At 39.6% G+C, this 16229-nt stretch overlaps 1 protein-coding gene across 4 annotated transcripts; it reads right to left on the reverse strand.

The window, feature by feature from the left end:
* Positions 1 to 12744: 12744 nt before the first annotated feature.
* On the reverse strand, positions 12745 to 16227 carry GTF2H5 (general transcription factor IIH subunit 5). 4 transcript variants are annotated; one of them, XM_058800700.1, is made up of 3 exons: positions 16100 to 16227; positions 14735 to 14830; positions 12745 to 13145 (listed from the first exon to the last, which is right to left on the reverse strand). In XM_058800700.1, the coding sequence occupies exons 1-3, from the start codon at positions 16195 to 16197 to the stop codon at positions 12965 to 12967; spliced, it is 375 nt and encodes a 124-aa protein (XP_058656683.1). In that variant the 5' UTR covers positions 16198 to 16227; the 3' UTR covers positions 12745 to 12964. The 4 variants fall into 4 exon arrangements, with proteins under 4 accessions (XP_058656683.1, XP_058656686.1, XP_058656685.1 ...); XM_058800703.1 differs by lacking the exon at positions 16100 to 16227 and adding an exon at positions 16057 to 16076; XM_058800702.1 differs by lacking the exon at positions 16100 to 16227 and adding an exon at positions 15928 to 16071.
* Between the last annotated feature and the right edge of the window lie 2 nt (positions 16228 to 16229).

Raw genomic sequence — 16229 nt, forward strand, 5'->3', positions numbered from 1 at the left:
TGAATTGCTCACTGGATATTTTCACAAGACAGCCATCACCACCACTGGTAGGCTTATATTTCAGCAGAAAATTTTGAGGAGCAATTGAGTTCAAACCACTGTTCACTCAATTCTTGTGTCTGACTTCAGCTATCTGTGTCTTAGCTCAATTCCTAGTTTATTGGCCATCATAAAAATTAAATTTAGGTAGGAAAGAAAAAAAAAATCAAAGAGAGGTTTGCAAAGCACCAGTGCAGCTTTAATTGCCTTTGTAATCCTGTCCTCTTCACCCCAGGCACATTAACTGTGGTGCAAAAGTGTTGCCCTGCCCACTAATCCCTCATGAGCTGCAAGAGAAGTTGTGGCTGTCCCTAATCACAAGAGAAATCTGTTTGGTAGTTGTTCACCAGCCTCTACACACTATGACCGTGACTGATACCTTGCAGGAATCCCACCCATTCTGCACCCTGTTTTGTGATGAGGAGCGAAGGAAAATACATGGGAAGATGTTTGTTCCGTCTCACTCTATCAACATAACACGTTTGTTTTCCAAAATTGAATTTACACAGATGCACAAGAGTGCATCCCAGGAACTAGAACCAGATACTTCAGGTGTTTAAACCTTGCAACAGAGGAACAATTCCCCATCTTGTTCATCTGCATGTGTGAATCAACGAGATCTTTTTCCATGCTGGGAATGGACTGCAGCAATCCTCCATGTGCAGAAGGGAAGCTACAGCAATCTCAGATGAAGTCAGTAATCTGATTGAGTGGAACCCAGGGGTATCCTTACAGATAAGACAAGGCCTCATCTTCCAAAGTGAAAATAGAAGTTAAGATCTCTACTATTTATAGCAATAGACCATGGTCCTGTAACTTGCCTATGGGACACTGTTGCTCTATAAATGCAACAGGAGATCACTCTTGGGAAAATACCACTGCTGTATTGCATCAGGTTTGTGAAACTATTTTGTACTTTTTTGAACCGTATTTTACTGTGATTAAGAGTACCTCTTTAGGATAATGAAGCATTTTAAAGCATACTTAATTCACACTTCACAATATTTCTTGAAAATATATACAAAACATATAAGACCCAAAGGAAACAGACAACTTTTTCCTTCCCTAGCCTGTTCATCCCTTCCTCCTCCAGTCTACTAAAGTCCGACCTAAAGTACCAGTTCATTGGATTATGGTGCTAACAGTATAGAAATTAAAAGAAATAGAAACACTTCCTTTATAGGTTGTAAAAAAAAAAAAGGCACATAGAATTCACCTTGCAGAACACTACCTCACAGAACCTAGAATAGGTACTGAAGTGTCTTGCTATGCAAAAGCTGCTTTTGTAGATGCCTCCATTATTCTACTTTCCTCCTTCACCTCTATCTGGATTTACAGCATGAATGACTGTCCTATTTTTAATGCATTAGAGAGTTTCATACGCAAAGTTGCTCCCTTTTTTCACATGCAAATCTATTCACTCCTTCCACATGTAAACTCAATGCATTTTTGTTAGTTTCATATGCTCAACTGATTTCCTTTTCCAAAAGGCATTTCCTTTTGATGTACCTCACGCTGAATTTTCATCCACCACAGAGGAACACATCAAAAAAAGAAACAAGTCAGCTAACCTGGGCAGATTCCCCAAGAGAGCAAGGATTTCCTCCGTAGCTGAGGGAATAGCCAAGCTGGAGGAGGATTGACCAAACCCTCCACTTGCCTGTTCACTCCAGCTTCCTCCTGCCTCGTTTTTGTTGTGAAAGCAGCTCCAACCTTCCACATACATTTTGCCCCCCTTCTTCAAGACCTGAATAGGGAAAACAAGACCTGCAGCCCCTCAGAGAGAAGTTCACACTGGAGCAGGATTCCTGGTAGGACTTGTGACCCTGTGGGGAGCCCAGGCTGGAGCAGGCTGTGCCTGCAGGACTGCACCCAATGGAGCAGTGACCCACACTGCAGCAGTTTGGGGAGAACTGTTGCCCATGGGATGGACTCACACTGGAGAAGTTCATGGGGAACTGTCTCCTCTGGGAGGGACCCCATGCTGGAACAGGGGGATGACTCTTGTCCCTGAGCAGTGGGAGAAACATATGGTGATGAACTGACCAGAACCCCATTCCCTGTCTCCCTGCACCACTGAGGGGGAGGAGGTGAAGCTGGGAAGGAGGGAGGGGTGGAGGGGAAGGTTTTTAAGGTCTTATTTTTCTGTCTGATTTTGTTAGTAATAAATTCAATTAATATCTCTAATTCAAGTCTGATTTGGCCATGACAGTATTTGGTGAGTGATCTCTCTCTGTCCTTACCTCAGCCCTTTTCTCTCCCATGTTCAATTGTGGAGGGGTGTGATAGAATTGCTTTGGTGAGTCCTGGCACCCAGCCAGGGTCAAACCACTACACTGCTACACAAGGGAAATATATTCATGTGTGGGTTGTTTTTTGGGGTTTTTTAACTTTACATAGTGTTTCAAATTATGGCATACAAGATAAATAACTGAAGAGATGAAGGTTAGTACAGATGGCAAGGGATTGGAACTATTTAAGTGTGGCAGTGGGTGCTGCTCCAAAGAAAAGAGACTGAGGAGATACAATAAATGGAGTCCCTGAAGAATTAGTCATGATACTGTCCTTTGTAATATTTTTGTTTGGTGACCCTAGAACAAAAATATGAGTGTGCTAATAAAATTTGCTGATCACACAAACCTGAGGATCAACAATACAGCCTAGACTCAAAAAAGATAAATCATTCAGAAAACAATGGATGACCCCCAGAAGCAGACCACTAAAAACAATAGGATTAAATATGATAGTACAAAATCATCAATTGAAGGACTTGAAAATTTTAAGCTGAAGACATCAAGTGAAAAGACAGGAGGAGAAAAATCTACATCTGTCAGTCAGCAAGAGAATACATGTAAGGTGTTTGATGACATCATGAAAGAAGCTAATACTCCCAAAATTTCAAAGAGAGTTCTGGAATATGAAAAAGAGTGTGCTGGTCCATACAGTGTGCTGATCAATTACATTGAAGAATTAAATTAAACTTGAAATGAGTACTAAGGAGGGCCAGGAGAAACATGACATGACTATCTGTGTGTTACTCTGTTAAACAGAGTAATTTTGCCTATTTTAGTTACTGCATCAGGTTAGGCTCCTTTTTTATGCACTTCACAAGAAGTCCAGCATTATGAAACCCTAGTTCAATGTGAGCCCTTTGAATATGTCTACAATATAAAAAAGATAAATTAATATCACTTTCTCAGCAAAGAACACATTAGAATATTAAAACAAATAGCAGCTGGTAGAAATATTTCCAAGGTCACTAGGCTTTTCAGACAAGTGCCTTAATGGCTGAGATATAAATTTATATCTTTTTCAGCTTAAATCTAAAGAGACCCATACCATATATAATTTCTTCAAAACCTCTTATTTCCAAGTGTGGTCTCATGAGCAGCTTAAGTAAAAAAGGACAGTGCAGCAAAACTTAAGCAGTCCTATTTTTTTTTTTTTCCAAAATTCAATGGAGATAATGTTCAAATACAAAAGTAAAGAGAGAAATCTTGAAAAATGTGAAATAAGAGAAAAGGCACCAAAATATTCAAGGTCTTAAGCACAGTTTAGCACCAGAGTCCCAAATTAGTGTACTCTGTACTGTCACCTTCCATTTTAGAAGATATGACAAATACAGAGACTGTTGCAAAAACAAATGTTAATTCATTTTAAAAGCCACCCAAATTAAACCCAGCTTAATTACAGCATAATGCCTGCATTATTGTGGGAAGTTCTACAGAGAAACATGACCAAATATTTAAGTCCATTTATTCCACTGGAAAAAAAAAAAAACACATTTCAACCTAGATATAAGAGTAGAAAAATACACTGCAAGAATATGATGACTTTTTGCGTTTTTAATGGTTTTAGCAAAATATAATACAATGATAGAAAGCAGCTCTGTGTCCAAACAAAATTATTTAAGAAACAACCCTTACTTTCATGAATACCTGATTAGGGATTTCACTGATCCTTTTAATCCCAGTGTTAGAAGGACACAAAAATAAATTCTAGATGTGAAAGGTCTGGTTATCCTTATTAGCATTCAATTTTCTATGTTTGTTCCCCCTTGAGACCTCCACCTTACAGTAATGCCATTCAGTGTAAGGACTGCAAAATCCCTTCCCTCCCTAAACGTTAAGAAATACTGTTGGGCAAGGAAAGGTCTCTTTCTCCCAGAGAGTAAGCATGCTGTAGAATCGTAGAATCATTAAGGTTGGGAAAAACCTCTAAGATCACCAAGTCCAACTGTTAACCCAGCACTGCCATGGTTGTCATAAGACCATGTACTCAAGTGCCACACCCACATGCCATTTGAACACTTCCAGAGCTGGTGATTCCACCACTTCCCTGGGCAACCTGTTCCAATGCCAGACCAACCTTCTGGTGAAGAAATTTTTCCTAATATCCAACCTAAAACTCCCCTGGAAAAACTGGAGGCCATTTCCTCTTATCACTTGCTCGGGAAAAGAGACCAACCTGTACCCCACCACAACCTCCTTTCAGGTTGTTGTAGAGAGTGATAAGGTCTCCCACAAGACTTCTTTTCTCCAGGCTAAACACCCAGCTCCCACAGCCATTCCTTGTAAGATTTGTGCTCCAACCCTTCACCAGCTCAGTTCCCCTTCTTTGGACTCACTCCTGTGCTTCAGTATCTTTGTTGTAGTGAGGGGCCCAGAACTGGACACAGGATTTGAGACGCAGCCTCACCAGTGCTGAGTACAGGGGGACAATCCCTGCCCTGCTCCTGCTGGCCACACCATTGCTGATCCAGGCCAGGATGCCATCGGCCTTCTTGGCCACCTGGGCACAGCTGGCTCATGCTCAGCTGCTGTCAACCAGCACTCCCAGGTCCTTTTCTGCCAGGGCACTTTCCAGCCACTCTTCCCCAGCCTGTAGCCCTGCCTGGGGCTGTTGTGACACAAGGGCAGGACCTGGCCCTTGGCCTTACTGAACCTCGTACCACTGGCCTCAGCCCACTGGTCCAGCCTGTCCAGATCCCCCTGCAGAGCCTTCCTGCCCTCCAGCAGATCAACACTCTCACCTACCTTGGTGTCACCTGCAAACTGATTAAAGGTGCCCTGAATGCCCTAGTCCAGATCACTGATAAAGTTGTTAAACAGGACTGACCCCAGCACTCAGCCTACCACAAGTGACAGAGTGCCAGCATTGACCACCACTCCCTGGGCCCTGCCATCCAGCCAGCTTTTTACCCAGCAAACAGCACCAGGCCAAACCATGAGCTTCTCCAGGAGAATGCAGTGATAAATGGTCAAAGGCTTTAGTAAAAGTCCAGGCAGACTATATTCACAGTCTCCTCTATTTGTTTTTATGACTCGCTTTGGTTATGATATTCATGTAACTACAATGACAATGCAAAAATGCATTACATGAAAGCTTCCTTCGCTGTTCCAAATTTAGAGTGTAGTGGATTGCTTCTCATAGCTACCAGGTCAAACAGTAAAAGTTTTTTGTTGGACCTTCGCAGTTTCTTTTGTTTTATAGTACATTAAAAAATGAGCTAGAATAACTGCACATTGAAAAGACAGTCTCAATTTGGTCTAGTTTTTCATACTTGCAGCAAACTACTTTAGAAACCACCTTCTGAAACACATCCACCCTCAGAATTGTTCCTTCCCACTCCCTACAGCTCCTTCTGGCTCCTGCTGTCACACAGCAGGCTAAACAGGCAGAAATAGCTTTAAAAAACCCTACTCAAAGCCTAAAGGGGAAACATTTACTGATTCCAAGACTTCAGGTTCCCTAGTCCTCCTGACAGGTTTGGTCAGATGCTTGGCTTTGCCCACTCCTCATCCCTCCTCTAGGGCTCCTCTCAAGCGCTATTTGCAGCTCCCTCTGCCCAAAAGGCAACCTGACCAACACTAAAAGCTCTCACAGTCCTTCATTTCATTGGCATTGATGTGGTTGTGCTTAACAATATTGAGTTCAAATATTCATTAAGAAACCAGGCTTCTTTTTTCTTCAGTTTTATACTGACTTTATAACTTTCCTAATATTAAAAGATAAAATTAGTCTCTGTTTAGACCAAAAGTAAAATCAAATATAGGGAGCATGCTTCATTTTACAGCTGAAATTTTTCTTTCATATCCGGTTGATGATTCAGAAGGTCATCATTATTCCAGGGTTACTCACTTCTGCTGAAATTCTAGCTTCTGGAATACCTGTATAATTAATGATATGACACACAGGCAAAACATGTCTTACACACAATAAAGTTGCCAGTGTAGGAGAATTAAGACATTAAGAGGAAGCTAAACTGAATTATCATTCCACAGAGAAAAGTGATCCCATTCAGGACAGAGCCAAGTAAACTAGTAGGTGTAATATTAAGAGAGGTAGGTGAAATATTAATAAATTACTATTTAATATTTCATAAACTTTTAGTATTTAATAATTAATATTAAGAAATTGATATTGAGAAATATTAAGTAGGATAAATATTAAGAAATATAATTGGTCTCTGGTTGGATAAACACAGAGCCTTTTGCAAACCAATTAAGATCTAGTTAATTGCAAGTAAACTTTTTGATCCTTATTCTCCTTTTAATCTTGTTAAATTTCAGAATTAACAGGAAATACTAGTTACAAGCCTAAAATACTCTTCCCCCTCTTTCCTGCCTTTTTTCTCTTTTGCCCTCCCATGTCACCGCTCTAGCTTTGGTACCTCAGGAGCAGAACACAGGAAATGGTGAGAGATCATTTGCTCCATGTGTTTACCTCTCTACTGACAGTGTATGAGCTGTGCCAACACTGCAGAAACGTGCACCACTCTCTTATCTGCAAGGGAGATCTTCAGAGCTGCAAAGGCTGCCCATGGCTCTGCACATCCTGCCATTTACAGCTGGGGCCATCTTTTCTGTAATAGAAAAGTGAACAGCTGCACAGCTCTGACAGTCAGCTCCTTCAGTCTGTAGTCATCCAGAAATGTGGCTGTTTCTTTCCTGAGGGGCTAGTTATGTGGCCAATCACTGATCTGTCAGTTTTGGTGTTGAATGGTTTTTCTTTGATGTGTTCAAGCACATTCCTGCATTGGTATTATGAGTCTTAAGACTTCTTCCAGGAACCTTACACTTCTTTTACTAACACCTAGAATTGCTGAAGCACAAAAAGCTAAAAGCTAGCAGTAATGCCCTAAAATTGTCACTTTAAATTTTTTTTTCACCAGGCAGCAATTTTATAGTCTGTTTCTAGTCTTAATCTTCTTTTTAGTGCTAAGCAATCAGAAGTGAGAAAATTACTTTTTCCTTCTATATGAAAAATAAAATCCCTAATATTCAAAGACAATGGGAGGGGGTTGCCCCTCATATTAAAACTTAATTGGTAGGTGTTGTAGTTTTTTGTTTGGTTAGGGAATGTACTGAATTTTACCATTACATATCTGTAAATCAATAAAGCTACTCATATGGGGGCCAAGGAGGGAAAAACTTTCTGTATGTCTCACTTCCATGCATTATGAGCAACACTGTACAGACAAAGATGCAAAAATCCCCAGTGCAGACTGAAGTACAGTAAGATTGAATGTTGTATGGTCTTCCACACAGTATGATGCATGTGATTTGAGGAACAGGTACCCTACAATCACATGCATTTTGTATTATGAGGAAATAAAGAGGAAAAAATTGATAAATCTTACTTCTTATCAACAATGAATTCTTTTCATTTACACTCACTAAAATCTATGTAACTTAATATGGAGCAACTTCTAAAACAAGCTCATGGTGTGGAGATACACAGACCTACCACTAACATCTGACAGCAAGAGCACATTTCAGACTCATCATTTTAGTGTGGCACGGCTGTGTACCTACGCCTAAAGAGAAAACACTGGATACCTAAACAGCTACAAAATTTCTGAGCTAAAAATATTCCAAAATCTCCAACAGTGAATATCTTTTTAGAAGGACACTTTGAAGCTGAATATTCATCTCTAGCTGAAAGCATATCTTATGGTCCAAAGTACAGTAAGTCTCTGACCTACCACTGCCCAGACTCCCATAATTTTTTTAAGCAGCTTAAAATATTGGCAAGAGCTCCCCTTACTGGTCTGCTTTCAAACTATCAGCACTTCAGTCCTGAAAATCTTTTATTTGAAACAAAGATGGGTAAAACATTACTCATATTCCACATTTTGGGAAAAAAACCCCTAAAAATCAAACAAAAACCCAGGTCTACATCAAATTTATATCAGATATTGTATTGTTTACATTTCTGATTAGCTGCTAGGTCATAGATAATGACTTAGTGTAGGAAGAAATTGTTCTTCCTTCACTGTGAACCTTAACTTATTTTGAATCCTTGATTTTGTACAGCACATACAGGCCTTGCTACAGGCTAAATTACAGAACAAACATCCAATTCTAACATACTGAGTAATGCACTCCAGTAACCACCACCAGCTTCAATGGGATCATTTATGGGATAGTCAAGGAGTCAGCGTGGAAATTTGGAACTACAAAAAAAATCTATTATGAAAGCTTACTGCTTTCTTCAATGGCCTATTGTTTGAATTTAAGAGCAAAACACACCTCTCAGACTGTGCTGGTTTATATGATTAAAGAGTGCTTGAAATACATATCTAGATATAGATGTAGATATGTATGTATACCCATTCATATATGATTTTCAGTGCCCTGTATTTGTAAATTCAGCCTAGGGGCTGACTGAACTTTTATGGTGAAGATAGATTAAGATCTATCTAAGAAAGATTAAATATAAGTAATTTTAATGTCATCATGAAATACCATTATCTTTAATTCATAGCAAACAATCTTGTTTACTTCAGCTTACAGTAAACAATCCTGTTAATGCATAAAATACATGTTCTCTGAGTTGTTCTCACACACATGAGGTGGCCCTGCAGAGCTGAGTGAGAAAAAAACTAAAATCTGTTGTTATGGCACATTACGAAAAAAAAGAGGGAATCAGAGGATATGCTTTTGAATGTACCCTATAAACCTGGAAAGACTGTAGAGCAGAATTTCTTAATGTATAACAGCACTTGGAGAAGGTTTAGAACAGCACATCAGACAGCATCTAGCTCTCACCACTAAGTACCAAAAGCCAAAAATCTGAAATAACCCCCCCCCAAGTCCTCCAATTATCATTATAAGTACATTAAACAAATAAACAAACCCACTATTATTCAAATGGATTCAGATGCCTGCTTCTTTTGGTGAAATACAGGCAGTTTAGCTACAGAATCAAATCCACTCTCTGGTAAAATGGTAGAATTTCCTAAAGCTTTCTCTACTTTCTTTCTTGAGGACACATCCATTCTCTCTAGTGATTGTTGGTCATTTCCTCCTTTACTCTACTGGACAACTATTCTTCCTGGGCTAGCTGTTGTACCAGAGAGAAGGAAGAGGGACTCAGGCATTGGTCACAAGTGAACCAAGTCATTACAACCCCTATCTGTACTGACCAACCAGGGTCATAGTCATTGTGCTGCCAACCCCTCTGCTAAAACAACCTCCTCTCCAGAATTAGCTTATCCTGCAATTTATAAGACTAAATATGTGACAGCATTTAGACTTACTTGCTTTTTACACAACTTTGTTTGAAGGCCATTAATAAACAAATTTTTTTAAAAAAATCTGAGGTTTTGAACAAAAAAACCAAAATGCCCAATAGTACAGTCTTCAATAAAAATGAAATGTTATTGCTTTATTTCACTAGGAAGCTGCACTTCCAGTTTCCATCCCTCTCTTCCCACACATGTTGTTTGAGTTGTTCAAATTCTCTTACCTTGCTTTAGAGATCTGTCTCATCCTTCTACCAAATGCAACTCTTTAGCTTCTGCATGTGCTAACAAAAGAATTTATGAGCACGTTCAAGTTACAATAACTACAAAAACTACATCACAAAATGCTAACAAGTGAACTTGCAATCTTATTTACATTCAAGTATAAATAAGTAGCAAGTAATAAAGAAAGTTCAAGTATGTGTCTTTTATGTAATTTTACTACTATGCTCTTCTTCCAGTACACAAAATACTTTCAACTCAAACTGAGAGATAAAAGTGAGTAGTGAAAGCCCTTCAAGATAAAATTTGGTGCTTTACAAGCAGCAACAAGTCTCTCACTCAAACTTTAGTTTTGCTGCTCAAGCAGGACCTGAGAACACTAATTTTTTGATAGACACTAGTAAAGAAGTGAACATATTAGTTATGGATACAAACATTAAATTAACATACAGTATTCCAAATACAGTGAGAGTTGACTTTCTCACCCTATCAACTCTTTCATCAAAGCATGGATATATTTAAACAGATCTCCTACAGCTTTTATTCTCAAATGTTTCGAGACTTTAAAAAAATGTATCTTTAACACAGTGTTTCATTCCAAGCTGTACTCACCAGTAATATTTTGCACTTGAATGAAAACCAGCACAAACATTTAAAATCTCTAAGTGTAAATACTGATTATCTCAAAATGTATAAATATTTTTAACATTAGTGTCTACCCTTCTCCCATTAGGGCAAATATTTTTGTTGTTGTAGAAGCATGAAAGTTCTAGGACTACATGCATTTAAAAACAATCAAAACCTTTCAGAGGTCCAAGTTTATTCAAATCACAGAAACCCTTGCTTGGGTTTTTTGTTTGTTTGCTTTTTAAAATCATACACATACTAAATTTCTAAAAGTTTCCTCATTGGATTTCCTTCACCATACCACCTGACTCAAGATTCTTTTTTCTCTAGGAACTACAGTGAACTCAGCTCCTTAGACTACATATGATGATACCAACTTACATCTTTACATCTTTTATTTATTCTTCCAGCACAGAATGCTTATGCCTTGTTAAGGTACAGGAAGGATCAAAAGTATTGACAGGTTTAGAAGTTAAAAGTCCATTAACTTGTTTGCTCAAAAAAACCAAATTGTGGACAGAGAGTAAAAGAATGTATGCTCGACTGTTTAGTTTATACAGTTTGGAACTTCTATCCCTCTGTATTGCATAAGCCATTTGTCAATTGTAAATATAAGCTAAAATACAGGGAATACAGCAGCAAAGCTGTACAGTTCACCAAGAGAAAAAGACAAAAACTGCAAGAAGTTTATTACAGACTGAAAAGGAAAGTCACAATAGAAATGGAGCACTAGACATGTGAAATACAAAAAAGCTTAACACGTGGAATTCCAAACCTGACTTTTCAAATGCTGTCATTTGAAGAGAGTGATGGATGATTTACCTTTCAGCAGAATCAGGATGGAAAACAAACTAGGATTCCAAAGAAAGGAAACAGACACTTCTAAAGAAATTGTACTAAGCTATAATGCCATATAAAACTACTGATTATTTCTCCATTAAATGAGCACCCAATAATATTCCAAAAGATAACAATTATGAGGTCAATGTTTGATCTGTCTCTTGAGATAAATCTCAAGAAATAAGGTAAGAAACCATAAACCATTTATAAATAAGATTTAAACTTCTTATTTCAGGTAAAGACATGTAGCTGGTTCTTAATCTACAAGACTGGAGAAGCATTGGACCCAAGGAATTGGAACCCAAAGTCATTGTTCTATACAGTCAGAGAAAAGGGAAAGTACCAGAAATGTCATTAAGTTATATTTTACAGGGCTATTTGCTCATCCACATGAGCCTGAACATACACAATTCTACAGAACTTTCTTTGGACAGCTTTTTGATTAAAAACATCAAGTGAAACTTCCTTCTTCCTGAGAAAAAAAATGCAAACCAAAAAACCAATCTGAACAAAAAACAAGGATAAACCTAGCAATTAATCTGATATCTACTGGACAAGAGAAAACAAGCAGTAGTGGGAGTGTCAGTAAAGAAAACTGTTCCTTATAAAAGCCTTTCTCTTTACTCTTGTTCTTTTTCTCAAAGACAAAAAGGTGCCATATATCTAATGTACATGAGCAGGTCTCAAAACCAAGCCACTGTCTGAGCTAACATTACAAATACAGTGTAAAAAAACCCCAAACAACGAAACCATGACACTACAAAGCTTTTTTTCTTTGCAGCAAAAGGTAATATGGGAAAAAGAACTAAGCTAAAAGAAACCCCAAAATCATACCCAAAAATCCAAACCCAGCTTTCTTGTTTGTTAGGTACAGCATGGGAGTCTGATCACATAACTTATTGTGACTATCAGCTTCAGAGAAGAAATACAATCATATCTGTAGGACTGGTCTCCCATTTCTGTTGCCCCTTTAATTTATGATGATCTAGGGCAATAGATTCTGTTGTCCCAATCACCCCATATCCCTCTTTCCCCTCCAAACCCCCTCCACTTCTCCTCAAACTCAGAACAACTCAGACAGCACAGCCTTGGTAAAAGCTGGCAAGGAGGATGGGGCATCATGGTTTTTACATTTGTAACATGTTCTAACAAAAAAACCCCAACACTCCCAACCCGAAACAACACAACAAAGCACTCAGACCAACTCTCATCCTGCTGTATAAAACCAAGTTAGAGCAGTACCTGGCCATGCCTCCAGTTTAGAGATGTCCCATCAAGCACAGATTCAGCAGACATTCTTTACTTTCCATCAGTCACGCTATAATCAGATTCAGTCACACACAGGAACACGACAGGTCAGCAGGCCTCACAGAGCATTCCAATACACAAACATTACTCTACTTTATGGGCCACATCATCTTGCAAGATAAAAACCTAAATGAAAACCAGAGCCTGCATCAAAAATTCTCAAGGGAACTCCTCCAGTGTATAATTTTAAGTCTTTTAATAAAGATACCACATTCTTTCAAAATGAGAAACAAAATCCAATTCCAGACTATTTTGTCTATGAAAATGATGCATTTTCTATAGTAGCCACTTCTATGTAGAACTTACATGCCACAGTGTTATCTATTAAAACAGGAACAACTCAAACTATTGAAATTCACTATTCCAAAACTTGCAGTAATCTCATTTCTCCGGTTTTTCTCATTTCTGAGTAATAGGAAACGAGTTTTGGTCCATTAGCTCGCCCACTCTCTCCTGGAGGAAGTTGACCAACTCAGCTAACACAAAGACATGAGTTTCATCCAGGTCTTGTATGATGAACTTCTTTCCCAAAGCATTTGACTCATCCAAGTAGAGCAGAAACTGCTTCATTGCAGGGTCACTGTAGAGACAAACACACATCAGACCCCAACTCACAGGTACAGCTGCAAACAGAAGAAACACCATTCAAAGACATTCCCAAAGGGTTTAGAAAAAGTGAAATTATTTTTCACAGCTTAAATACAGTTTGTTTAGTAAAAGTTGTCTCTTTCCAAGTAGTTTTGGTTACTATAGAGACAAAAATAAAATGGCAATAAAGTCTAATGAGTAGAACCAATCTCTGTTGATTAACAGAGAAGATTTTGTTTGCTGCTGCTAAGGCAGCTTCAAAAAATTCAAAAACACTCAAACCAAAACTAAAACTCAAAAGTCCAACCCTTAATAAGGCAAGACTGAAGTTACATTTCTGATTTCAGCAATAGCCTCATAAAAACATTTCCTTAAAGCATAAGGATAACCAGAAAAGAGGAGAACACAGATCTCACAGAAGTAGTAGAGCACAGACAAAGAATGCTCACATAAGAATTATACATTTCTCACAGTCTAACTGAACAGTCACAATGTCACCTTCTAAACAAAAAATTAAATGTTTAGAAGAAAACATTTTGGAAGTATGGAACTGCTTTTGTGCAGATATAGATTGCAAACATATTAAGAGATAAGTGTACAGCAGAAATCTTACACATCACATAATGCTATACAATGACCCCACAAATCTTGAGTGAGGCTTCCTTTAATTTTGGGGGTAGCCAGGGGCCCAAGTCTCAGTCCAGAAGTGAGATTATATGAAAACAGGTACATTGCACCTACACCAAAAGCTGACATTTACCAGCTGCAAGCACATTCCTTTTGAATTTGATCTACAAACAGAACCACACGTTTGCCTTGCATTGAATTCAATCTAGAGCTGATTAAAAAAAACAAAACAGGAAAGGAGAAATGAAAGATTACCTTGCCTCCCTCAAGAATCAGTAGAGAAATACTTTGTTCATAAACAACAACAGCAAGAAACTCTGTTTGCAAGCAATACAAAGAACAAGAGGGAGCATCTAAAATTTTCAAGGAAAAATTGCCAGGATAACTGGATCACTTGTACTAGGATAAGTCATACCTGTCAAGCCTATAGATAACTTACATACATAGCTAAAATTTTAACTTGTGTACCTTTCAAAAAATGTTAGGGGGAGAATATTAGGGGACCACCAGACATGGTAGAATATAGCTTTGAAGCATAATTTCTCATAGTTAATGTTCATTTTAAGTATTTTACATCCTTTTCTCTACTTTACTTAATTATAATAATCTGCAGACTGTTATATATTTTGAAAAAAACCTGTTTTTTTCTAAGAATGTGATTGCTAACTTCTTCACCATCCTATTTTTTACCCCATATTCATATGCAGTTTTCTTTTCTTAAAGAAGATAGACATAAGTGGAAAACAGTTGCTTGAATAGAAAAACGGGACTTTGGCATTAAGATTTTCTACAATTGCCTTCTCCTTCTTCCCCCAAAGGCTGCACTTTTCTCTGCTTGTTCAGTACCACCATTCCCACAATAATTCCTTTTGTCTGGGCTCTTCAGTTACTTCCAGGTCTAAAGAAACAGAGTCTTTGACACAAGGAGAGGCAGGAAAGGCTGTTGTTACTCACCACTCAACCAGAACACCTTTCAGGACATTCACCATTTTCCCGGCTCCCTCACGAACGCTGAGGAGTTGGCAAGAGCAGCCCCTGCTCTGGATCCCACTGTGAAAACAGAGTTCACTCTTTAGAATTTTTAGATGTTTAATAAAGGATAAAAGAAGGACAAATTTCCAGTGCTGGAGTGCTTTTGGCAAACGGCCAAAGAGCACAGAGGTAGCCTAAAATCAAGTTCTCAATATATAGTTACATTGCTGGGGTTACATGCATATCCATTACTTTATACATTAGTCAAATGTTCCTTTGAGATTTTGATGTTTCTCTTGCTTGGTTTTAACCTTTGACTTGTCTGCAGGACATTCTGTAGATTAGGTCCACATGTTTTATTTCTTCCTGTAGCTCTATCTGGTTGTTTCACACTTCCTGATAGCAAATATGCTGTTTTCTGTCACTGTCATCACTTGCAGAAGCCAGTCCACAGATGTAAGAAACAACATAATTGCTTTACACCATTCTCTGAGTTATCTACATAGAAGGATTTTAGTGTCTATTTTAACAGTTTGCTAAAGCTTACGATATAGCACATTTATCACACTATTCATATTCATATGAACTATACAGTGCAAACACAAACTGACAGGTTACAGTATACAAAAGCAGTTAAACTAAGTATAAATTGTACCGTATCAAACTACCTGTGATGCAAAAAGCTAATCTATAAATGCGAAAGCCAGTATCATATTATCATCTATAACAGCACTGGCGACCACAGGAAATCTGAAAGCACAACACGCCCCAAACACACAAATCCAAACAAACAACGCCTCGGTTAAACTCAAAGACCCTTTACGACAACGCTACTCCCCAGAGGAGCTGCTGGTACATCCTGCCCGTCACCTCCGCCTTGGGCAGAGAGGTCCCCGGGGGCTCCGGTCCGCTCCCTCACCTCCGCCGCACACAGACAGCTTCCCCGGGATCCGCTCCCTCACCTCCGCCGCACACAGACAGTTTCCCGAGATGCCCTCCCTCACCTCCGCCGCACACAGACAGCTTCCCCGGGATCCCCTCCCTCACCTCCGCCGCACACAGACAGCTTCCCCGGGATCCGCTCCCTCACCTCCGCCGCACACAGACAGTTTCCCGAGATGCCCTCCCTCACCTCCGCCGCACACAGACAGCTTCCCCGGGATCCCCTCCCTCACCTCCGCCGCACACAGACAGCTTCCCCGGGATCCGCTCCCTCACCTCCGCCGCACACAGACAGCTTCCCCGGGATCCGCTCCCTCACCTCCGCCGCACACAGACAGCTTCCCCGGGATCCGCTCCCTCACCTCCGCCGCACACAGACAGCTTCCCCGGGATCCGCTCCCTCACCTCCGCCGCACACAGACAGCTTCCCCGGGATCCGCTCCCTCACACCCGCCCTCCTTCCGTGCCACTTCCCTGCCGGCGGAAGTGCCTCGCCCCCGCATGCGCAGGCGCGCCGGGCCCCCGGCAGCGCCCG

The sequence above is a fragment of the Ammospiza caudacuta genome, chromosome 3, assembly GCF_027887145.1.
Source record: "Ammospiza caudacuta isolate bAmmCau1 chromosome 3, bAmmCau1.pri, whole genome shotgun sequence".
Taxonomy (NCBI): domain Eukaryota; kingdom Metazoa; phylum Chordata; class Aves; order Passeriformes; family Passerellidae; genus Ammospiza; species Ammospiza caudacuta.

Excerpts from the sequence above, each read along its gene's own strand:
- GTF2H5 (XM_058800700.1), bottom strand. The coding sequence starts at position 16,197 with ATGCGGGGGCGAGGCACTTCCGCCGGCAGGGAAGTGGCACGGAAGGAG. Across the intron at positions 14,831-16,099 it reads GCTGTCTGTGTGCGGCGGAG|TGGGATCCAGAGCAGGGGCT; the intron begins GTGAGGGAGCGG and ends CTGTTTTCACAG. Across the intron at positions 13,146-14,734 it reads AAAGGTGTTCTGGTTGAGTG|TGACCCTGCAATGAAGCAGT; the intron begins GTGAGTAACAAC and ends TTGTCTCTACAG.